A 24,823-nucleotide genomic window follows, 5' to 3' on the forward strand; every position below is an offset into this window, starting at 1 on the left:
AATTATTCATTTTAATATCTCCTATTATAATAGGAAAGTAATAATTCTTCTATAAAATAAATACGAACTTGAAATTCTTTTCATAAACTTTCCATGCTTATCCCTTTTTGATAAAAAACGACTTTTAATAATTAGAATATGCATACTAAAGAGAACTAATGTAAATATCAGTGATAATATTACTTTTATCTAGAGTTTTATTTTTTTTTAAGTTCTCTTTTAATATACAATGAAAAAAATTCGAAAAGAAAACTCGCAATATCATTAAAGTACTACACGTAATAAACTATTTTCTTTATTATTGAAACTGACATTATTCAATAAAATAATTATACATATATATTAATATATTAATGTATATACAAGAGGCTTGTTATAGCTTTCACAAAAATGAAAACAAAAAATTTTTGTTTATTAAGAATTTAAGAAAATGCTGAAACGTAAACTTTTAGAAAAAAACAGCGTATAAAAGGACATAGTGTACAACATACACAATATATTTAGCACAATACGTTGGAAGTGTCAATCTTGTTTGACATTTGTGAAAGTAATTTTGACAACAACAATTGTTTTTTTTTGTTTTTGTTTTAATTTTGATTTTTGAGCTCTTATTGTGTTTTTGTATGTATAAACTTTACAACAATTATTTTTTTTTCATTTTAAAAATAGTTAGTCTTTGAACAAATTTTCCTATAAAATATTTAAAAATGGAAAAACCGCAAAAAATGCCAAAAGTAGCAAAGGTAATATGAAATAGTAAATAATCAATTGAATTATTAAATGTATGGATTTATGCGTGTTTTAGGTAAAAAATAAGGCGCCTGCTGAAACCCAAATCACGGCAGAGCAACTTCTTAGAGAAGCTAAAGAACGTGATTTAGAAATATTACCACCCCCACCCAAACAAAAAATTTCAGACCCTGCAGAATTAGCAGATTACCAGCAACGAAAACGTAAACTTTTTGAAGATAATATCAGAAAAAATCGTCAAGTAGTGAGTTATTGGATTAAGTATGCACAATGGGAGGAATCACAAAAAGAGATTCAACGAGCACGATCAATATGGGAAAGAGCGTTGGACAATGATCACCGTAATATAACATTTTGGTTGAAGTATGCAGAAATGGAAATGAAAAATAAACAAGTAAACCATGCGAGAAATTTATGGGATCGTGCGGTTACTATTATGCCAAGAGTAAATCAATTTTGGTATAAGTATACATATATGGAAGAGATGTTAGAAAACGTTGCTGGTGCTCGTCAAGTATTTGAACGTTGGATGGAATGGCAACCAGAAGAGCAAGCGTGGCAAACGTATATTAATTTTGAGCTTCGTTATAAAGAAATTGATAGAGCTAGACAAATTTATGAAAGATTTGTTTATGTTCACCCTGATGTTAAAAATTGGATTAAATACGCACGGTTCGAGGAGAACCATGGTTTTATAAGAAGTGCAAGAAAAATTTATGAACGCGCAATTGAATTTTTTGGGCAAGATGTAATCGATGAAAACCTTTATATTGCGTTTGCAAAGTTTGAGGAAGGACAAAAGGAGCATGATCGTGCTAGAGTTATATATAAATATGCACTTGATCATTTACCAAAATCACAAACTCATGAAGTTTACAAATGCTATACAATTCACGAAAAAAAATATGGAGATCGTGCTGGAATAGAAAACGTTATAGTGTCAAAAAGAAAACAACAGTATGAACAAGAAGTTTTGGAAAATCCGAACAACTACGATGCATGGTTCGATTACTTACGATTGGTGGAAAGTGAAGGTAGTATTAACTTAGATATACCTAGTTTTTTTTCATTTCATATTTTTACATGGATTTTTTTATTTTAAAATTTAAGGGGACGTAAACTTAATTCGTGAAACTTATGAACGTGCTATAGCAAATGTACCTCCAACTAAAGATAAAAATCTTTGGCGTCGTTACATTTATCTGTGGATATATTACGCTTTATATGAAGAACTGGAGATTCATGACGAAGAAAGAACTAGACAAGTATATAAAACTTGTTTGGAGCTAATTCCACACAAAATTTTCACTTTTAGCAAAATATGGCTTTTATATTCTCAATTCGAAATCAGATGCAAAAATTTGCAACAAGCACGAAAAACTTTAGGAGTGGCAATAGGAATGTGTCCAAGAGATAAACTTTTTAGGGGATACATTGAACTTGAGATCCAGTTAAGAGAATTTGACAGATGTAGAATTTTGTACGAGAAATTTCTTGAGTTTGGTCCAGAAAATTGTGTAACTTGGATGAAATTTGCAGAGTTAGAAAATTTGCTAGGTGATACAGATCGCGCCAGGGCCATTTATGAATTAGCAATCACACAACCAAGATTAGATATGCCTGAACTGTTATGGAAAGCATATATAGATTTTGAAGTACAGCAAGGGGAAGTCGAATTAGCTAGACAACTTTATGAACGTTTACTTGCTAGAACTCAACATGTAAAAGTTTGGATTTCCTATGCAAAGTTTGAAAAAACGTGCGAAAACCAACAGGAAATTTCTAATGTTACATCTGCAAGAAAAATATTTGAAAAAGCAAATAATGCACTGCGACAAATTGGTGAAAAAGAATCCAGAGTAATATTATTGGAAGCATGGAGAGATTTCGAAAAAGAAAATAATGATCAAGAATTTTTGCAAAATGTATTAGAAAAAATGCCCAGGAGGGTGAAAAAAAGGCAGAAAATTGTTTCAGAAAATGGTACAGAGGAAGGTTGGGAAGAAGTGTTTGACTATATCTTTCCTGAAGATGAAATGGCTAGACCGAATTTGAAATTGCTAGCGGCAGCTAAAAACTGGAAAAAGCAAAAGGCGAACACAGAAATTGAAGAGGAAAATAAAATTGAAAGAATAGAGTAGGAAGGACTTTCAAAAATAAATTAAATTGTTAAAAAAATAAACACTTAAATACTATAAAATTTTATTATAATTTATATTTGTCACAATATGAGGAAAATAAATTTTCCTTTTTTCTACTAAATCTTCCATATAATTTAAATTTATATTACATTATTACATCGTTTCAATTCATTTCAAAGTAAAAAATGCTTATAAAAGAGTTTTAAGTAATAAAATTTACTTTTTGATATTGCCTTAGCTGCTTCATAGTAATCTGTAAAAAAATTTCAAAATCAGCATGCCTCAATTTTTCTAAAATTAACACTATATCCACTCAAATCAAACACATAAATTTAAAAAATCTTAACATACACATAGTGCTTGGATAACTAAATAAGTGTTACTTTTAAATTGATCACTGCTATTAAAAATAGATGAAGAAAGTTTTATAGGCTTAATAAATAGAATATGTAATGTTTAGTTAGCACCAACATAGTACAAAAATTATAGGAAACAAATTGAGTTCTTAAAATGGAATTTTTTGGTTTATATGTAAATAGATATTGTATGATACCATTCTGTCTGTAATTGAATCTTAATAATAAAAAATAAAGTTAAATCTTGAACAAACAATATTTCCGTATTTTGTTAATAATTAGGATAAATAATAACACTCAAATCAATCTACATCTTCAGGACGTACAGGATGTGTTAAAGGTATTATAGACTTTTTTTCAACATCACGAGAAAGAGCTTTTCTCATATCTAGAAATAAACCGAAAGTCAATATGTAACTTTTTATATTTAAATAACAAGATATAAGATAAAAGATCATACCATATGCGTCTTCATCAGGATCACCAGAGTAATATTCTAATACAGTTCTGTATACTATATAACCCAGATTTCGATACATGTTAATAGCAATCGCATTACTTACCCTTACAAATAAATCCACAAAATAAGCTTGCTTTCTAAGAAAAATGAAGTAAAAAATAAAAAAAAATTTTAAATAATTATGTTTACTTTTCAGAAACATCTTCCAAGAAATTCATGAGAAGCGCTGCTAATCCTAACCTCCTGTAATCAGGAGAAACTGTAAGCGCGGTAACATGACCATGAAAATTTTCTTGATGCCCTTCTGCTTTACCCATGACTACGATTCCAAAAAAAAAAACAAAAATTTGATTCATAATTATTTACGGAATTTAAGCTAAAAATGTTAGAACTTACTATATCCCATTATTTCTCCACTAGGCGACTCTGCTACTTGAAAATATTCAGGCCAATGAGCTAAATATTGCATATAAAATGCTAACCCATATGTTTCGGTAAGTGGATCCAAATTTCTAAAATGCATACATACATACATATATACATACGTATAACGATCTATATTTAGTTTTTTTTTTAATCAACAAAAAATATTAACATACACATTATTGAATTTAAACATATCATTACAAGTAAATGGCCTCAAAGTTGTCATTTTTACTTTAGATTCTTGTAAGTAATTATGAAAATTTCAAATAAAAAACTAGAAAATTTTATAAAATTTGATTTGACTTTTCTTCACCTCACTTTTTTTAATATTAACAAAGTTTGTCAAATATTCATAAAACCTGTGGTTACAAGCACGAATCTCTTAATGAAAATAGTATGAATTTAAGAATTCCTTCGTAAGAAAATTTTATAACCTTTATAACAACTCAGCCCGTTAATGTTACGCTACTTTAACTATAAAATCAATATATTTTAGCACGTAGTTCTGCGAAAGTGCCGCCACAAACCTTACAGCAAAAAATACAAGAAAAGTTTGTCATTTTTTAGTTTCGCTTATGTTCGTATTTCTGATAAAAATATTCTGGTCACCTAAAAAAATTGAAATGTGCAGGTTGTTTGAAATGTTTGGATTTTCTAAAGTGTCAAATTAAGATACACGTGAAAATTTTGTAAACAAAAAAGCAATTTATGTAAATCCATATGATTTATAGCATATCTCATATGAAAAATTAAATGGTTGAGAGTTTTTTTATTTATTAAATTTAAACATTAATTATGGGTAAAAAACGTTTTAATGCCAAAGCTCGAAGTTGTTCTAAACGAATGATTGATAATAAAGAAACGGAAAAGGTAAACTTTGTTTTTAACATGGTGGATATGAAATATCTTCAAAATACAATAAACTAAAATTTTGTTTTAAATTAAAAGTAAAATTTTAATTTGCACTTTACAGATTCAAATAGATATTCCTGGCGAAATATTAGAGTATGGGGGTCAAGATGAAGCTAATGCTTTAGTTCTCCCATCTAAAAAACGACAAACCAAAATTATAAAACCTAAACAAAATCAAATTACCAAAATATTGTCAAAAAAACAGAGGAAGTTGTTGGAGAAAGTGGTTGATAAAAAAAAGAAAAAAGAAGAGGTAGAAACAAAGTTTATATCAATAGAATTTTATTAGTTTCAGATAATTTTAAAAAATATAAAATTCTGTATAAGAAATTAATTAATTATAACTAAACATTATTTTATTTGAAAACTATAATAAAAATTTGATATGTCCCATAATTTTTTTTATAATGTAAAAAAATTATGTATATATTAATATTATTATTATTATTGTTATTATTATTATTATTATTATTATTATTATTATTATCATTAATATAATTATATACATATATAATTTTAATTGTGATTTCCAGAGAGCAGAACTACTGGCAGCCCTTGCGGCAGTGCAAGTTCCCCAAGATGAATTAAAAAATTATACGTCGATTAGTCAAATACAAACTGTAGGTTTGAAGAATTTGCAAAAAATAGAAAATGATATCAAAGTAGTGCAAAAAAGTGGTGCAGTTCAGTCTATCAAAATTAGTAGTATAGCAGGAAAATGTAAGAGAAAAAGATTGGCTCTTTTATCTGGTTATACTGATATCAGAAACAGTAGCGATGAGGAAACATGCAAAAAAGCGAGGGACGATAATATTGTGGGGTTCGAACAAGACATAGATGATATGAGTTCTGATACCGATACAGAAAAACAATCTGAAAATAATTTTACTGAAACAGTTGGAGTGAACCACATAAAACCTAACAATCAAAAAGAAGAACTACAAGAAAATATTTTAATTAATAACAATACTATGGAGGAGGTACAGAGTAAAATAAAACAAAATGGTAAATAATTTATAAATATATTAATTTATGATACATTAAGTTTTTTAATTTTTTCTTTTAGATCTAAACACAAAAAGTATTTCCACAATTGATGAAAATGCTTCAAAACCCGCAGTCTATATTCACGTGGATAGAGAACCATCAGTTCAGATAGCTAGATTAAAGCTCCCAATTCTGGCTGAGGAGCAGCAGATCATGGAAACAATTCGTGAAAATACTGTTGTAATTATTGCTGGGGAGACTGGAAGCGGTATTTAAAAATATTAAAAAACATTTTTAAATTATAATGTCTTAATATAAACTAATATAGGTAAAACAACTCAAATTCCCCAATTCCTTTATGAAGCCGGTTATGCTGAAAAGAAGTTGATTGGAATTACAGAACCTCGTCGTGTTGCTGCCATTTCAATGTCCAAAAGAGTGGGAAAAGAAATGAATCTTTCAGATAAAATTGTTTCTTATTTGATTCGTTTTGAAGGCAATGTCACAGATAATACAAAAATAAAGTTTATGACAGATGGAGTTCTACTAAAAGAGATTGAAACAGATTTCCTTTTAAAAAAATATTCAGTTGTTATTCTGGACGAAGCCCATGAAAGAACATCTTATACTGACATTTTGATTGGATTACTTTCTCGTATAATTTATGTTCGAGGCAAAAAGAAAGACCCGCTTAAACTTATAATTATGTCGGCTACGTTGAGAGTCGAAGACTTTCTAAATAATCCGAAACTATTCAAAATTCCTCCTCCTCTTTTAAAAATAGAAGCTAGACAATATCCAGTTACCATACATTTTCAAAAAAGGACGGCTGAAGATTATGTGAAAGAGGCTTTTAAAAAAGTAATAAAAATTCATTCAAAACTGCCGGATGGAGGAATTTTAGTATTTCTAACAGGACAATTAGAGGTTAAAGTTCTATGTCGTAAACTAAAGAAAGCCTTCCCACTACCAAAAAATTTTAATAATTCAAATAACCAAGGAATTGCTGATAGCGCTGAAGTTGATGATATAAATTTTGATGAATTCGATATTAAAAAAGCCATTAAGAAAGTGAAGTCTTGCAAAAAGAAATTTGCGGCACAAACATCAAATTTACCAAAAATTAATTTAGATGATTACAAACTGCCGACCGACGACACTGAAGCTGATTTATTTGAAGATAAGGAAAATACAGAAACTACACATAGCGATTTAGATGATGAAAATAGTGAAGAAGATGATATTTTGGAAAAAACTAAAGAACCGCTTTGGGTGTTGCCGTTGTATTCCCTTCTTTCATCAGAAAAACAAATAAGGGTCTTTGACTCACCACCTGAAGGATGTCGATTGTGCGTTGTAAGCACAAATGTAGCAGAAACTTCTCTTACAATACCTAATATTAAATATGTTGTTGACTCAGGAAGACAAAAAACTCGTTTATATGAAAAAGTAACCGGAGTTAGTTCATTTAATGTTACATTTACAAGTAAAGCTTCTGCAAACCAAAGAGCTGGTCGAGCTGGGCGGACAGGTCCTGGTCATTGCTATAGATTGTACTCAAGTGCCGTGTTTAATGATGAGTTTGAAGACTTTGCTATGCCAGACATAAAGAGAAAGCCTGTTGATGATTTGATGTTACAAATGAAGTGCATCGGAATAGACAAAGTAATAAATTTCCCATTTCCATCTCCGCCTGATATTATTCAACTGGAAGCAGCAGAAAAACGTTTAACACTATTGGGAGCATTGGAAGATGCGGAAACAGATTCACATGGGAAAATAGCGAAAGTGACTGCTTTAGGACAAGCAATATCTGCTTTCCCAGTTGCGCCACGATACGGTAAAATGTTAGCATTGAGTCATCAAAAAAATCTTCTAGCATACGTTGTTAGTTTGGTAGCAGGACTTTCTATTCAAGAAATTTTTTTGGAAGTAACCCAAAGCTTGGATGATATCAACGTAAATAACTCTAAGTGGCAAGATAAACGTAGAAGTTGGGCAGGAAGTGGTCATTCCTTATTATTGGGAGATGCTATGGTCTTACTGCGAGCTGTTGGTGCTTCTGAATACGCCGGATCTCTAGGTAAGGGCTTTAGACATCTCGCTACTTCAACCTTTGTTTATACAATATCTCCTCATAGTTATTTCAATATCTCTAAATTTTAGGCAAAATGGATACTTTTTGTGAACAAAATGGATTGAGAAAAAAAGCAGTGATTGAAGTTAGAAAGTTGCGTATTCAATTGACAAATGAAATTAATTTAAATATACCCAACTGTAATTTATCGGTCGATCCGAAAATGGAACCACCAACAGATCTTCAAGCAAAATATTTGCGTCAAATCTTACTTTCCGGTATGGGTGATCAGGTTGCCCGCAAATTTCCAACTGAAGAAATCTCTGATAAGAACGAAAAGCGAAAAATGAAATATGCTTATAATTGCAGTGAATTGGAAGAGCCCGTTTTTATTCACTCTAACTCTGTATTAAAAAAAAAATTACCTGAATGGGTAATTTATCAAGAAGTTTACGAAATTCAAAACGGTGACTCGACAAAAACGTTTATGCGCGGTGTTACAGCTATTGAACCGGAATGGTTGTTAACATACGTTCCAAAAGCATGTAATATACTTAATATTAAGGAAGATCCCGCACCGAAGTATAATCAACTTGATGGAAAAGTTTATTGTTACGTTGAAGCTAGTTTTGGCAAAGCGGGTTGGCTATTACCAACATCAGAAATTGAAATGCCGTTAAACGAAAAATCTTGTCGATATTTTGGCATGTTTCTTTTAAATGGGGATGTTTTTCCAAGATTGGCCGAATATAAAAACAAATTGAAAATTACACCTTCTTCAGTTACAAAAAGTTGGTCTAATTTAAATGAATATGTTGCTAATTTCATAAAGTGTTTGGTGAAGAACCAGGTTAATTCCAAATCAAAGTTGGAAAATGTTTGGAAAACTAATAAAAATTGTAAGTAAAATCGAAAAATAAGAGAATTTGTAATAATGTTAAAAATTGTTTTTTTAGACTTAATGGAACAATTTGCTGATCTTTTATATGGAGTCGATCTTAGCCAAATCTCTTTGATTTGGCCTCCTCTAGAAACATAAATTTAGAATAGATTTTACACTAAAAATTAAGTTACGTTGTAGCTGTATAATATTTTTCTTAGTAAAATAAGTTTGATCATTCTAATAGTTTTTAATTTATTTTAATTAAACATCCAAAATTGGTCGCCGCATCGCTTTATTTCAATTTTAATTTTATAATGATAATATTAATGAATATTACGACAGACAAGTCATACAATAATAATTTTTGCCTTATATACTAAAAATCTAAGATGAAAACAAAAACAAAAAAAAATATATATACATATATAAAAAATACATATTATAAAAGCATAACTTTTTATGAAATATTGCAACGTTATATACTTGCATATATCTTGTTTTGAACATTTATTTTAACGATAAAAAAAAGAATTAAAAATTATTGTATTAAAGTGTGTTATAAAAAGAAACTAAAAACAGCCAAAAATCTTTAATTTATCGTGCTAATTGAATTATTAAAGCAGCACACATTTCGAAAAATTCCATTGTATGATGACCGGTCGTTTGATGAGGCATCAAGGTACCACAACCAGTTGTTGATAGCGGTGGTGGGGTTAAGCTTTCCATTATAACATCGTCTCCTTGTTCAACTTCATCGTTTGTAAGTGATTTAAAATCAAGTAAATAGCTTTTAGCGTCAACTTGATACAATTGCAATGACATTTTTGCGTATTTTCCGGATTGTTTGTTAAGTCTCCTAACCCGAACGTGGAAGGGATTTATAATTTTCCATTCATAATCAAGGGTTTTCATGGCTCTATAGACTTCTAACATAATATCATTAGGCTTACTTTGAGATCTAATGCCCAAATGCCACTTAGCTCTTTTAATTGGCGTTCCTCTATGTTTCTCTTGAATAGATATGGTTGTTGGACCAGTATTAGCATTCAATACTCTTTCACGCAAAGGTGCGATCCTTTCTGGATGAGGACGAATAGGTGCAGAACTTCCAGCGCTGCCTGTGCTGCCAACGGAACTGCCTGGTTGTATATCATCTGATTTTTTATCAACGGAGCCAATATTTACGGGTGGAGGACTTCCAGCTACAAAGAAATCTTTGATTTCTGCTTTGGCAGCCTCATCGGCAAAACGTTTATTGTCTATAATTAAATGATATGCGATAGCTAGCTGGTCATGTGGATCTCCGCTTAACAGAGCATTATGAACTTCTGACTCTTTGACACCAAATTTATCGCACACTTCAGACACAGCGTAGGTATCAATTACATTGCTATCTTGTTCAATAGATGATGGAAACAAATAACTCGGTAGATCTTTCTGAAACCACTCATGTTTTTTTATCTCTTCAATTGTTGCACGTTTTAATGGGTCTACCTGTAACATTTGACATACCAAATTTACCACTTGTTTGTTTAAATACTCAGGTATTGGGAATATTCCAGATTTTATTTTGCGGAATAATGTCGGAACATGCTCGTCATCAAATGGCAAAGTGCCACAAAGTAATGCGTATAATATTACTCCACAAGACCAAATATCAACTTCTGGTCCAGCATAAAGCTTTCCTGAAATTACTTCCGGTGCTGCATAGTTAGGTGAACCACAACTTGTTCTTAAGAATTCACCATCCAACATCATATTAGATAAACCAAAATCAGCGATTTTTACGTGCATGTTATGGTCAAGTAAAAGGTTTTCAGGTTTCAAATCCCGATGAACTATCATATGTCTGTGACAGTAATCTACCCCTGATATAATTTGTTGAAAAAATCTCCTTGCTTCATGTTCTTGTAATTTTCCGTGCTTAACAATGTAATCGAATAACTCTCCCCCGCTAACATACTCCATGATCATGAAAATGTCTGTTGGAGTTGATATGACCTAAGCAAAAAATAAAATCATGGAAAGTTATTTTAAGATAAATTGTACTTATTTTTAATTCTATTAAGAAATTTCGATCTAGGAAGTTAATAAAGTTGAAATCCTTGAAAATGACTTGTACACGTACATTTTGTTTCATTATTTTTTATGAATATGATTTTGTTTTACCTGATATAATTTTATTATATGTGGATGACGAAACAACTTTAAATTTTGAATTTCTCTACGAATTTTCCCAACCACATCAAGACTTTTGATTTTCTGACGATTTAAAATTTTTACAGCAACTTTATGCTTTGTTAACTGATGTTCTCCAATTTTAACTTTACCAAAAGTTCCTATACCTAATGTAGCTCCAAGTGTATAGTGTCCAATCTTAACTATTGGCTGTTGACCGCCAGTGGCAGATGGTGAAGGACTATGAGACATTTTAAGAGTAACTAAAAATTGCAGTAATGAAAATTTGTTGACAGTAAAGATGGCTTGTTTTTCTATTGGATCACACAAAAGATCTTTCGAATTATTTTACTTGCGCCCTTAGACGAAGAATTATTTGGAGTTTTTGTGAAATTTTATTAATGCACATTTGAGTTAGTTATTTATCCACCTATTTTCAATTTCGTTATGCAATTTATATTATTAATTTTAATTAAATAAAACTAAGGATATATTACGACCGATTTGATAAAGTATTTTTTTGTAACTACTGTGAACAGAACTGTCAGTTTAAAAGTTCACAATAAGTGAAATATTTAGCAGCAATTTAGTACCCCTAACGTAAATGCCTCACGCCGATCCATATTCACGTCACAGTCAAATAATGGAATTTTTAATATGAAAATAAAACAATAAGTTTATTCTAATTATGAAATGCAGTACAGATCTCAGTTTAGTTTTTTTATAACTTATGTATATCAATGGTTTTGATATTTTTGTATGTATAGACTTATTACTCCTGAAATTTGCTTGTTACGTTAGAGAAATATTTTTTTTTCATTTTGCACTTGTTTATGAAAAATGAACAGTAACTTCTTATGGATTTAAAAATATTGAAATAGAAACACAAAAAATGTAAAACCAGAGGTTTTTGATTTGTGTTTATTCCAATACATATTCTTGTAACCGAAAAATTTTGGTTATAAAATTATTTCTATATCAAATGCCTATATATTTTAAAACGTCATTTCGGTCAAAATTTTAATTTGTAGTCTAAATACTTACTATTTTTAATTCACAATGAATTTAACAAAATCACAATAGGGATTTAAGGTGTTGACAAAATGACAATTTTTATATCAGAGTTTATAAAGGTGACAACTGACAGCAGATTTTCTACCTGACTTGTCTAGCCCTTCAACTTCATCAAATACTAAATAGCTTACCATTTATCATTAAAATAAATAGAAATTTTGAAATATAAAACAGAACAAAAATGGCATTGCGTTTAATGAAAAATTCGAGCCAATGCTCTGTACAATTAATAAAAAATAATATGATTAGAGCTATGGTAAGACTTTATACATAACATTTTATATACAAAAATTATGTAACATTACCTTATAACAAGTATTAAATAACTTTTAAAAAGTATTCAATATTAAAAAATAAAAAACATTGTGCATTATCGTTATACATTCCTTGTAAATTTTACAACATTACATTGAAAAAAAAAATTATTGTGTAGTGTAAATTTAAGAATCTATTTTTTAGCTTCAGCTGTTTTACCTAAAATATGAGTGTGTGAATAGTAAACACCAAGAAATTCATTTTGCGACCCTAACAGCAAAATATGCACACATATTCAATTAAACGAAAAACAAATACAAACTTATTATATTAAAAATTTAAAATGTTAGAAATTGAATTTTTAATAATCACACAGATATATTATTGTTAAATACAAGGTGCAATATATAGTTTGTCACTATATTTTTCCTACCTACCCGGTTTTATAATATTACAAAATTACATATTGATAATACCCCCAAAACACATTGTTTTGTATGTTTGTTTTCTTGTATTCTTTTTTCTTTTATAATTACTTGTAGACTGTTAACTCACTGAGAGATAGGAATAATAGAACTAGTTTTCTAATTGAAGTAGATGATAAAACATCTTTGTGAAGAAAATAAGCGCATTTTGAACTTATAATTTAATTGAAAAAAATTTAATGTTAATCTTACATTGTCAATAAAATGGCAGAGAAAATTCATTCAGATGTAGAATTTAATGGTGCACAATCTAAAGAAAATGTGGTACGTTATAAGCATAACTATGTGTTTAAAAATACAATAAAATAAATTTTGAACTTCTATTTATAAGTTATTTGAAACGCAGCTGAATATACATGATATATATATTGAAAAATCTACATATGAATATACATACATATGTAGGGAACCTATATGCATACATATTGGTACATATAAGTCTCCATCCCATATTGTTAAAGTTTTATTCTTATTTTTATAATTTTTAAATTATAGAGATTTCAACGAATATTGCATTAAATACTCAGAGTGTTGCATAGTTATAAAACTATGAGTTTTTTTTCTTCCAACTTTTATAACTAACATGCTTTTAAACTCAATGAAAAAATTCGGTTGTGTTGCTTTTTATAATTAAATTATAAATTCAAATGTTCTTTTTTTTCAAAACCAGTTCCATTTTCTTTTCTATAAAAAACAACCACGTACCTAAAAAACAAATTTATTTCTTAACAATCTCTAATTATAAATACACTTTAAAATACAAATTTGATGTTGATAACAAAAAGCTTTGTACTTGCCATATAAAATTTATGTAGATAAATACGTAATAAATATGCTAGAATATAACGTACCAAGATCGTAATTCAGTCATAGGTTCAATATAAATAAGCAAATAATACTCTTTACTATCCTTCTATGTAGTAGTACCTATTTAAGTTTTCGTATTTATTGAAATATTTTAATATAATTTTAAACTTTTGTAAAAAAACTTTTAGTCTGGTTTTCGTCTAGAAACCGACACTTTTGGTGAGCTGAAAGTGCCAGCTGATAAGTATTATGGTGCTCAAACAATGCGATCTCAAATCAACTTTCCGATAGGTGGTACTCCAGAGCGTATGCCGGTAAGCAAATTCGTATCGCTATAATTGAAATTATACTCATATACATATGTACATATAGAATGACTAAAAAATTTTTTTAGAAACCAGTTGTTATAGCTATGGGTATTTTAAAGAAAGCTGCAGCTGAAGTTAATAAGGAATACGGGCTGGACCCAAAATTAGGTGATGCCATTTCAAAAGCAGCCGATGACGTTATATCTGGAAGATTATATGATGAAGGTCATTTCCCTTTAGTGATTTGGCAAACTGGATCGGGCACTCAAAGTAACATGAATGTTAATGAGGTTATAAGTAATCGTGCTATTGAATTATTGGGTGGAAAACTAGGTTCGAAAGATCCAGTTCATCCAAATGATCATGTCAATAAATCGCAAAGTTCAAATGACACTTTTCCCACGGCAATTCATATTTCCGTTGCCATGGAATTAAATAATAACTTAAAACCTGCAATAACAATTTTACGGGACGCATTAAAAGCTAAATCTGATGAATTCAAGGATATAATTAAAATTGGGCGTACACATACAATGGACGCAGTACCTTTAACACTTGGACAGGAATTTAGTGGCTATTCGCAACAATTAACCAATGCTTTAGCACGTATAGATGCTGCCTTGCCAAGAGTTTATGAATTAGCTTTAGGAGGTACTGCTGTTGGAACTGGTTTGAATACAAGAAAAGGTTTTGCAGAAAAGTGTGCAAAACGAATTTCTGAATTAACAAATTTACCATTTGTTACGGCTCCAAATAAATTTGAGGCGTTAGCTGCACGTGACGCTATGGTAGAGGTACACGGTTGCCTAAATACTATTGCAACAAGTTTAATGAAAATTGCAAACGATATTCGCTTCTTGGGCTCTGGGCCTAGATGTGGTTTAGGGGAATTGATGTTGCCAGAAAATGAGCCTGGCAGCTCAATTATGCCCGGTAAGGTTAATCCTACACAATGTGAGTCAATGACAATGTTATGTGCTCAAGTTATGGGAAATCAAGTAGCTGTAACAATAGGAGGATCTAATGGACATTTCGAACTAAATGTATTTAAACCCCTAGTTGTTTCAAATGTTCTAAGATCTATTAGATTACTTTGTATGTATAACTTGTTTTATAAAAAAAATTGTATTCATATATACAAATTTTTTTTTCATAGCTGATGGTTGCAGAACCTTCTCATCGAATTGCGTTGTTGGAATTCAAGCTAATCGTGATCGAATTAATAAGATTATGAATGAATCTTTGATGTTAGTAACTGCCCTCAATCCACATATTGGTTACGACAAAGCAGCAAAAATTGCAAAGACTGCTCATAAAGAAGGTACAACATTGAAAGAATCTGCCATTAAATTAGGATATTTAACTGAAGAACAATTCAAACAATGGGTCAGGCCTGAAGATATGCTGGGACCTAAATAAATAAATATTTAATTGAAGTTTTTTGTTTTGTAATTATATAATAAACTTTATTTAAAATTATTTTATAAAATTATATGCATCTTTTGTGTTTGTTATTATCTTGAAAAAAAAAACAGCTTTGAAAGATTTTAAAGATTCAATTCAAATTATTTTTATTTCTTTTTTAAATTTATGATTTAGATAAAAAAATTTTGTTATCTATATAGAAATAGGCCAATTGCAATAAAATGCAACATTCAAACTCAATTATTGTTTTTAAAAATGAATTTTTCTTTTTGTTTTATTGGCATATAATTACTTTTTCTATTTGTTTTTTTTTTTTAAATTATAAATTTTTACTTTTTTTTTACATTTCTTAATTATGAGCTAGATTTAATTATTGCATTTAGAATAACATATATTGATTTTCTTGTTTTTGATTTTAAATACATATTTTGTTTTGAAGAAAAAAAAATATTTTACAATGTATAAATACTTTGTCAACATATTAAATTATTTTTTCAGTTTTTTACACTATTTATATCACATTCTAATCTAAAATGTTCACCTTAAATTTTCAAAGCAAAAGTAATAAAACAATTTAATTGAAAAATTTATGAGACATTTTTGAACAAAACATACGACTTTAAAAATTAACATAATGAAAAATGAAACAAACCCATTATAGAACCAAGAAGAAAAGTAAATGTTTTGTTAGCAAAAACATTCTATTGCTAAAATATAAAAATTACATATTTTAAAATGTATTTTAAAATATGTAATTTTTTTTAATGTGTGCTTCTTTTCAAGAGTATATTCTCTTAAAATATGTTAACTAGATTAATGTTATAATTGTAATAATTTTAAAAATGTTTTGTAGATAATTTTTTATTTTATTAGACTTTTTCATATTTTTTTTTAAATAAAAACAACTAAAGTCATACATTTTATTCCAAAAACTTATAAAAAGAAACAAATTTTGTCTAATAATAATGAGATTTTTATTTTTATATTTTTTTGTTCAACAAAGCTAAATTTAATGATTTAATAATATTAATTTTTTTTATCTCGTTTAAAGATATATTCGTTTTTTTTTTTATGGATAATGAATTTCGAATAAAATAAAGCATTTTTTTATAAGATGTTAACTAATATAATAGGATTTAATAATAAAGTTAAGCGTAAAATTGAAAAAAAGGTTTATAGAGAGCAAGTAAAGTTAATTAAGTTTTAAAGAGCTTATTGATTTAATCTAAAGAATCAAGCGAACAGAAATTTTGAAGCATTTTGAAGGTTTTTGTAGCTTAAATGGAATGTAAGTTTACAAAATAGCGATAATTTAACAACATTTAATTCTATATTAATTAAGTTTGTGTCTGTTTGTTTTTAATCTACTTTTATGAACATACAAAAGTTAAAAGTTATAAAAGTATTCAAATATTACATTGTGCAAATTTCTTTTTATGAAGGACCATTGCTGTAGATTATATGCGTGCAAATTGATCATAATGTTTATGTACATCAGGTTTCAACATGAGATTAAAACAAAATTTTTCAAAATGACGATTTGTAATTTTAAATGCTTTTTTGAGTGCAAGATTATGAGTTAAGACAAATTTATCATTAAACAACAATAACATATAAAATTTCGTTTTAAACCAATCACTTCGCATCTTATTAAAAGAATTAATGTAACTGGGTGGATAAAATTTAGTTCGCTTTATAGAGTATTCTAAGGGTTTTGTACTTCTTAAGAAACTTTAGATTTTAAACATTTATGTATATAGTTTAAAATAAAACTAATATCCGAAATTCAAAAAATCATCATTACTTTTGATTCGCTAAAATAATTCGATTCAAAGATTTGGACCAAATATAAAAAAAAGAGTTGTAATAACTTTGCTTAAAAATAAAAAACGAATTTTAAAATTGTCACAACATAAACGGTACCAAAAATTAAAATTAATCCATTTCAAACATTTGGATATGTTGGTAGTTTAACTTTTTCCACTTTATCATTTACTTTAAATGATGGAAATAAACCAATTTCATTTGTTCTTTTATTTTTACCTTTTGAAAAGCCATTCCAATGATTACCAGCAATGCCTATTGAATCACCCACGTTTAAATGAATTTCATCTTTATTGCGTCGTTTGTGCGGTAATACAGCAATTCTGTTATGAGCGTTCTGGCCACCATAGTAATAAATATCATCCAATGATTTAAATCTATGGGAAGCATCTGGATAAAGAGTTTGCATTATTTCATATGCAACTCTGCAAACTTGTGAACTAAATGTACAAACTAAATAATCACATAACGATAACATATGAATATCTAATATAATTCCATTTAGTGAAGAGTCCGTGTATCTAGTAGAAACTGCTGCCATTTTTGCCACCTCGTAATCGCCCAATATTTCATATTGAGGATACTTGTTTTTTGCTTCCGATATCACACGAGGATCATCAGAAGCTAAAAATATTCTTCGTACTATTCTTGTGTTATTCATTTCTAAAGTTAAATAATAGTCTTCAACATATGACATATATTCATCAATACTATGGAAAGCTGCTTCAGTTCCTACTTTATCTGTTCGCCTGACGTGTACACTAAAACACACAAAAAATTAAGTACATATAATAAAACTGTTACTAAATTTTTATACCCAACTATAGGCGTTTTCCAACCTAACTTTGCCATTCCATTTTGCAAAAGTTCTTTTGTTTCAGATTTTGGTTTTAACAAATATTTTAAAAATTGGCCAACCCACCAAACTATTGGGTCTCCATGTAATCTAATCAGTCGTGGTGCTAAGTCTTCTGGTACAGATAGCGGTAAATATGGTGGCCTGGGTACAAGTGAATCGATTATTGGTAGTATAACAATTTCCGAGTTATGATGGCCTGGCCAAGCAGTTGCAGATGTTGTGTCAATATTTGTACATGTACTGGAAATAGGATCAAAAACTTCCTCCCAACCTCCTTTATGATACCGCCATCCTCTGGACTTTAAAATTAATGTACGTTCCGTTGCATAAGCAACTATAAAACAATATACAACGTGATGAAGTTGGCAACCATAGCCGCAACCTTTATTTAATTTGCATACTAATTTTTTAGCGTTTTTGCAATCTTTCGGATTTTGCAAGTAATACAAACGATTCTGAACTAAATTACTTAAATCTTCGGATTCCTTTTTTCGCCAACTTTCATAACCATCAAGCTCTCGCATGCGATCTTGATCATTTAGTAATGATCGTTTATGTTCAGCACCTAATTCTAATATGTTATTAATTTGTTTTAAAAGATCAGGATTAGTTTTTGAACACTTTAATCTAATTTGTTCTAATTCCGAACTAAAAAAATTCCAAAATTCTTGGGTATTTGTTCGAATACGCCTCCTAATTTGTTCATATTCTGAACTAGGTGCGCCTATTGATGATAACCTTCCAAAATTTGGATTTTCAATAGACCGTAACAATTTTACTTGCTCTTCTTTATTGTCTTCACTAAAACAAAAAAAATGTTTCTAAATGATTATACATAAGTAAGCCTAATTGTAATGTAACAGTCAACAACGTATTCATTTCAATATACATACTTCAATGTTCGTAATTAATATAAAATAATTTCTAGCACAAGCTGTGTATTTAGCCTGTATGTATTTCCTATTTGTCTCACTCACCTGATAAAAAAATCGAAGACTTTTGTCAATTCTACATTTCTTTGCCTGGATTCTTCTAGAGATTTTAATGCCTGATTAACACGTCTTACAGCGTCATCTGGGTCCGAATTATATTGTGGATTTAATAATTTAATTGCAAATAAATAAACTAAAAACGCCCACAATACTATAACTATTAGCAGAGCTCTTATCGAACCATTAGAACTATTTAAAAATCTTAGCGTCATTTGTTAAAAAAAAAGTTAATGTATTTTTTTATTTTTAATATTTAGGGATAGGTAACATAAAAGATGTTAACTGTTTCACCCAAATATAGGCGAGTTGTAAAAAGAAAATTAAAAATTTATGAAAAATTTTTTTAGCTGATTACATTGGCCGAGTACACAACCTTGTTAAAGCACAAGAATTTTCCAAGTTAATTCTAATATCATTCTAACAATTTTTGAGCACTTTTCTAGCAGTATCACAATGTTTATAAGTAAATTGACATTTCTCTTCGAATAATTTGGTTTTAGTTCTGCTAGGTAATGTTCTATTTTTCCTTATCAATTCGCGTATTGCAAGTAATTTGTTCCGGTGAATAAATAATAATTAATTGATCCCCTATTCAAAGTTTTTGTAGTTCCACGTCCAAATTTATCATCGATCTTATTTATTTTTCTTTCATTTGAGTATTTTGACAATTTGAATCAAAGGTAGGACTCCCGTTTATTATTGTATCATAAACAGCGTCAAAGGTACTATCAAACATACTATCAAAATAATGTACAACTGCTAATGATTAATCAAAACAAAAAATGTACCTGATATATTTGATAGATTCCTTAAAATTTAATATACAAAAATGTAAAAATAAATTCAATATTAGTATTTTTGTGAATACTTATGTAATTAGTCATTACGAAAATTATTTTAATAAATAAAATTTTTAAAGATAGGTGAACAAATAAACTTTAAGACAATTAATAATTAGTGATTTTTTAATAACAATAATATTTTATAGTGTAACAGGTAGATTTGAGAATTCGTATTTCAAAGGAAAATCAATTTGAAAGATTATGCTGAGTATCAAATCCCTGACACTCAGCATAATTCTACAATAAATCAGAGATACCCAGCATTTACACGTACAAGTTACTTGCAAGAAAGTTGCAATACATACAAAAATTTTACTAACACATTGAAATATTTCTACTTGCTTGTTTACTTGCAGTTCAACTTGCAAGAAAATTTTGCTGCCAGTAATTTGAGCAAGTAATTTGACATATTGAGAAATTCACAAAAAAAAATTTGTTGTTTTGATTTTTTTTTTTTTAATTTAAAATTTTTGAATTTTGTTTTGAAAAAATTAAACTTAGCAAACTTATGGTTTCTAAAATTTATAAACAATCAATATATATAGCTAGTTGTTTTCTTCTCAAAGACATTTTCAAAAATTAACTTGCTAAACGCCTACGTCATAATAGCAAGTAATTTGACATTTCGAAAAACTAATTGACAATTAATATTATACAAACTTGCATGCAAGTAACTTGTATGTGTAAATGCTGGGATAGTGGTATTTATTGTAGAAGTATCAAAAACTTTATTAATCACACGAATCACTTTTATCAATTGGTTTATGTATGCAATAATCAAAACTTTTAGAACTTTACTAAAGTCACTTAGTAAAGTTAGCTGAATTTCAAAGGAAAATTTTCAAGTATTTGACGTGAATGTTCAACTAAATTAAATTTTATATTTCAAATACTTGATTATTCTTTAATTTACAATTTTTTATATTTCAAAACCAAAAGTTAATCATACTGTTTAAAAAAGTATAATTTTGTGTGAAAATTTAAATTCTAATAGGTCGGAAGTCATTGAAATTACTGTTAAATTTGATACAACGTAAGTCATTTTCTTATTAAATTAACATAAATAAATTTAAAAAAAAACGTTAATATTTTAAATATTAGATAATTTAATAATTATTAAAAAATGGAATAAGCTTTTATATCTAATTATAAAGTAAAATACTTTAATAACTTACCTATGTATATTTAGATTAAGTTATCGCGATATGTAATTATCAATCTGATACATGTAAATCTTCTGATACATTTAATCCTGACATAGGTATCAAACCAATATGTTGTATTTTTTATTTTGTTATTTATTCAGCGCCTACATAGTGTAATTGGAAAGTTGTAGTTCAAATATTTGAAAATTTCAGAAATATCTTGAAATAAATAATCCAATTATGACAATGGAAATCGAAAAGCTTCAAGGATTAAATTTTGAAATAGAAGTTGACATGGATTGCAACGCGAAACAAATACAGAATGATATGGAAATAGAGGATGGTCTCAATGTGGAAAAAAAGTGCTTAAACAATGCTTTAGATTTTGATATTAAAGTTGGCGCGGAAAATATTGCGAAAAGCCATGATAATATATCCGATAAAAATAGTTCTGACAAAAACTCAAAAGTAATTAATGAAGAAAGAAATTTGATTGAAGAATCTCAAAGTAATACTGATGATAATTTTGTTAGGGGAAATGATGTATATGAGTTATCTGATATTCTGGATCTTGATATTCTCAAATTTGAGCCAACTTCGGAGAATTTTTCGCTATTTGAAATAGGCAGAGCAGTATGGAAATCTGACAGTTGTTGTCAAAGATACTTAAGAGGATGCTTATGGTCACCTGACGGAACCTGTGTATTAACAGCCATCAATGGGGAAGGTTATTAGTTTTACATAATTATTAAAATTTAAAGTTTCATACAAAAATTTAAATCATTTAGTAAAATGAATTTAAAAATATTTAGGAATGCAAGTTTTTGAGCTGCCTTCGGATTTATATCAAACAAATGTGGTTTCTAAATCAGAAAGGGAATTAAATGATTTAGCTCCAGCTGTTATTGTTCCAGAAAGTGGAACCGTATATGATTATAATTGGTTCCCGCAGATGAATAGTAATGATCCATCGACTTGTTGGTAGGTAATTATTATTATTAGTCTACTTCACTAGTTCTTTTAAAACTTTTAGTTGGATAGCATCTAGACAACATGAACCAATACACATGTGGGATGCCTTCACCGGTGAATTGAGAGGAACTTATAGGGGCTACGATCAATTCGATGAAGTAGGTATATGTTTGAATATAAATCCGTAATGAACTTATAATAAAAAAAAAAATTATAGAAACCTCCATTTCCTGCATATTTTCGCCAACTGGAGAATACATTATTGGTGGTTATAAAAAGTCGTTGAAAGTGTTTCAAACTAGCATGTAACTTGTTTTAACTTATATTTATTGTAATTTTTTTATTTTTTCAAATTCAATAGACCTGGACGAGACTATATTGAAATTAAATCAAAAAATGCTGTTTCGGCACTTTCGATGCATTATAATCACCCAGATATGATAGTATCGGGGTCTTGGAATTCAACAATAAACATTTACGATATAAGAGCTACAAATCTAGGATGTCTCACAACAATTCCTGGGCATTCAGGTGGCGTTACGTTATTGAAAGTTGACTCAAGTGGGCAAAGATTATTTAGTGGTGCAAGGAAAGATAAACTTATATTGCAATGGGATTTGAGAAATTTTAAATCACCAGTTCAAAAATACTTTAGGCAAGTAGAGACGAACCAAAGAATATATTTTGATATAAGTGTTTGCGGTAAATATTTGTTAACTGGAGGCACAGATGGAATGATTAGAGCTTGGGATATTACATCTGATATCACATCTGAATATCAAGTAGATTTTTACATTTAAAATCAATAATTTCCCTAAAAATTTTTTTTTAAATCATTAGTTTAACCTGCATTATGATTGTTGTAATTCTGTTGGCTTCTCCACAATTCGACCGGTGATATGTACGACGTCGGGTCAATATAAGTTTACTCAGGAATCTACAGAAGTAGGAATAGATTCAACAAATTTAAAAGAAAACGAAATAGAAGTAAAGTATGAAAATTCATTAGTTGTATGGTGGTATGGTCATTACAAAAATTAGCTTGAATAAATAAAATTTTTAAAGATAAACAAATTAATTTATTATCATTTTCTCAACGTAAGAAGGCAAATAATTATTTTGTTCACTTCTAGGTTTAATATGTTGTATTTGTATCTATGTACGTACATAGCTTGCTTTAATAGAAAAGTAAAATGAGACTTATATATGCAAAAGGGCTTTGAAAAAACATTCATGAATGTTCAAACCGGTTCTCCAAATGGTTTCAAGGATATTTCATGAATTTGAACATGAGGCGGGGTACTGATCGCATAAATCACAGCCTGTGCAATATCTTCTGGATAAAGAATGTTTTTTACCTTTTCCTTTACTTCTTCTCCAATCATTGGTGTATGGACCATTCCTGGGGAAATACTCTACAAATGGAATTTATTTAACAGCTACTTACATATTATTCGTATTTCATTCACATGACTTACTGTAATTTTTATTTTTGTTCCTTCGCTGAAAAATTCCTCTCTATAAATCTCAGTCATAGCCGTAATAGCAAATTTTGAGGGAGCATATATATTCACCGACATTGAATTACCCAGTGGTACAACTCGATGGCCCAATGCACTGTTTATTAAAATAATATGACCGTCAAATTTTCTAGTTTTCATATTTATAAAAGCTTTGCGTGTACAATGAACATAGCCCATTACATTAGTGTTCAAAATAAATTGGACATCCTTTGGGTCCATTGTACATAAATTACCATCACGTGCAACACCAGCGTTATTTACCAAAATATCAATTCCATCAAAATTAGAAAAAATCCATTCAAAAACTGCATCAACTTCGGCAAAATCGGTAACATTACATTTTTTAGCAAAAAAATTTTCTTTAAAATTATTTGAAATGGTTCTTTTTAAATTTTCTAGTGCTTCAAGATTTATATCAAGTCCAATTACTTTAATATAATTTCTTAACAAATCTTTTGTTATAGCTGCTCCATTACCTGAACCAGCTCCAGTTACAACGGCAATTTTTCCATTCCATCGATCCATTAAAAAAATATGTATAATATTTTTGTTCAATAAATTTTTATATAAAAAATATTTAATGGTTAAAAAATTATTTAATTTTTTGCATAATATGCAAAGTTTAGGTAAATTATATGACGTTGGTGATTCAAACACGTATTCATACCTTAACTTTGTGGTATGAAATAAATCATTGACTTATTCTACTTACTTTATATACTATAAAACTTAAGCTTTTGCACTTGCTACAATTCTAATTGCTAAAAAAAGTAAAAAAAAAAATTGTCATACTCAATTTCCCAAGATGTATAAATTTTATCTGTGGCTATATTAATGTATCAAGGTACGAATGCAAGTATATACATATACAACAGTATGTAACTTTGTTCGATAATAATATAAATATTTGAAATGATTTAATACATTAATAAACTACAATTTACATTCATATTAGATATTTTATGCAAATTTAACCATTTACGAATTTATTTTTTATACATACATATAACATGTGTGTATGGATGTATGTAGGTAATTGTGGTTGAACTCATTAAAATAATTTCAATATAAAATATAAAAATATTTATAAATGCAACTACATTATAGTGTAATATATACATATATATTACATATGTTGAAAT

At 28.6% G+C, this 24,823-nt stretch overlaps 8 protein-coding genes across 11 annotated transcripts; 4 read left to right on the forward strand and 4 right to left on the reverse strand.

The window, feature by feature from the left end:
• The first annotated feature begins 605 nt into the window (after positions 1-605).
• On the forward strand, positions 606-3,012 carry LOC129611283 (protein crooked neck). Its single transcript, XM_055524346.1, has 3 exons — positions 606-743; positions 806-1,784; positions 1,861-3,012. Exons 1-3 carry the CDS (start codon positions 708-710, stop codon positions 2,889-2,891), a joined length of 2,046 nt encoding a protein of 681 aa, XP_055380321.1. The 5' UTR covers positions 606-707; the 3' UTR covers positions 2,892-3,012.
• LOC129611284 (N-alpha-acetyltransferase 20) lies at positions 2,947-4,465 on the reverse strand. 2 transcript variants are annotated; one of them, XM_055524347.1, is made up of 6 exons: positions 4,307-4,465; positions 4,104-4,219; positions 3,897-4,026; positions 3,708-3,844; positions 3,574-3,635; positions 2,947-3,144 (listed from the first exon to the last, which is right to left on the reverse strand). In XM_055524347.1, exons 1-6 carry the CDS (start codon positions 4,357-4,359, stop codon positions 3,094-3,096), a joined length of 549 nt encoding a protein of 182 aa, XP_055380322.1. In that variant the 5' UTR covers positions 4,360-4,465; the 3' UTR covers positions 2,947-3,093. The 2 variants fall into 2 exon arrangements, with proteins under 2 accessions (XP_055380322.1, XP_055380323.1); XM_055524348.1 differs by having other exon boundaries at positions 3,024-3,635; positions 4,307-4,464.
• Positions 4,466-4,833: 368 nt separating this feature from the next.
• Positions 4,834-9,198, forward strand: LOC129611302 (probable ATP-dependent RNA helicase kurz). Its single transcript, XM_055524377.1, has 7 exons — positions 4,834-5,003; positions 5,107-5,298; positions 5,579-6,050; positions 6,112-6,300; positions 6,361-8,115; positions 8,199-9,008; positions 9,066-9,198. Exons 1-7 carry the CDS (start codon positions 4,929-4,931, stop codon positions 9,146-9,148), a joined length of 3,576 nt encoding a protein of 1,191 aa, XP_055380352.1. The 5' UTR covers positions 4,834-4,928; the 3' UTR covers positions 9,149-9,198.
• Positions 9,199-9,267: 69 nt separating this feature from the next.
• LOC129611303 (5'-AMP-activated protein kinase catalytic subunit alpha-2) lies at positions 9,268-11,692 on the reverse strand. The gene is made up of 2 exons (XM_055524378.1): positions 11,162-11,692; positions 9,268-10,993 (listed from the first exon to the last, which is right to left on the reverse strand). The coding sequence occupies exons 1-2, from the start codon at positions 11,420-11,422 to the stop codon at positions 9,587-9,589; spliced, it is 1,668 nt and encodes a 555-aa protein (XP_055380353.1). The 5' UTR covers positions 11,423-11,692; the 3' UTR covers positions 9,268-9,586.
• A 624-nt stretch (positions 11,693-12,316) lies between these two features.
• Positions 12,317-15,597, forward strand: LOC129611310 (fumarate hydratase, mitochondrial-like). Of its 2 annotated transcripts, none has more exons than XM_055524387.1 (4): positions 12,317-12,500; positions 13,980-14,105; positions 14,186-15,194; positions 15,256-15,597. In XM_055524387.1, the coding sequence occupies exons 1-4, from the start codon at positions 12,426-12,428 to the stop codon at positions 15,516-15,518; spliced, it is 1,473 nt and encodes a 490-aa protein (XP_055380362.1). In that variant the 5' UTR covers positions 12,317-12,425; the 3' UTR covers positions 15,519-15,597. The 2 variants fall into 2 exon arrangements, with proteins under 2 accessions (XP_055380362.1, XP_055380364.1); XM_055524389.1 differs by lacking the exon at positions 12,317-12,500 and adding an exon at positions 13,089-13,248.
• A 1,038-nt stretch (positions 15,598-16,635) lies between these two features.
• On the reverse strand, positions 16,636-19,846 carry LOC129611308 (alpha-(1,6)-fucosyltransferase). Its single transcript, XM_055524384.1, has 3 exons — positions 19,185-19,846; positions 18,166-19,008; positions 16,636-18,109 (listed from the first exon to the last, which is right to left on the reverse strand). Exons 1-3 carry the CDS (start codon positions 19,409-19,411, stop codon positions 17,470-17,472), a joined length of 1,710 nt encoding a protein of 569 aa, XP_055380359.1. The 5' UTR covers positions 19,412-19,846; the 3' UTR covers positions 16,636-17,469.
• Positions 19,847-21,313: 1,467 nt separating this feature from the next.
• Positions 21,314-23,223, forward strand: LOC129611328 (telomerase Cajal body protein 1 homolog). 2 transcript variants are annotated; one of them, XM_055524416.1, is made up of 7 exons: positions 21,314-21,654; positions 21,720-21,913; positions 21,999-22,167; positions 22,220-22,320; positions 22,376-22,463; positions 22,520-22,940; positions 22,999-23,223. In XM_055524416.1, exons 1-7 carry the CDS (start codon positions 21,611-21,613, stop codon positions 23,197-23,199), a joined length of 1,218 nt encoding a protein of 405 aa, XP_055380391.1. In that variant the 5' UTR covers positions 21,314-21,610; the 3' UTR covers positions 23,200-23,223. The 2 variants fall into 2 exon arrangements, with proteins under 2 accessions (XP_055380391.1, XP_055380390.1); XM_055524415.1 differs by having other exon boundaries at positions 21,314-21,913.
• LOC129611330 (farnesol dehydrogenase-like) lies at positions 23,210-24,359 on the reverse strand. The gene is made up of 2 exons (XM_055524417.1): positions 23,637-24,359; positions 23,210-23,573 (listed from the first exon to the last, which is right to left on the reverse strand). Exons 1-2 carry the CDS (start codon positions 24,204-24,206, stop codon positions 23,400-23,402), a joined length of 744 nt encoding a protein of 247 aa, XP_055380392.1. The 5' UTR covers positions 24,207-24,359; the 3' UTR covers positions 23,210-23,399.
• Between the last annotated feature and the right edge of the window lie 464 nt (positions 24,360-24,823).

The sequence above is a fragment of the Condylostylus longicornis genome, unplaced genomic scaffold (genome assembly GCF_029603195.1).
Source record: "Condylostylus longicornis isolate FDR11 unplaced genomic scaffold, ASM2960319v2 ptg000049l, whole genome shotgun sequence".
NCBI classification, from domain to species: domain Eukaryota; kingdom Metazoa; phylum Arthropoda; class Insecta; order Diptera; family Dolichopodidae; genus Condylostylus; species Condylostylus longicornis.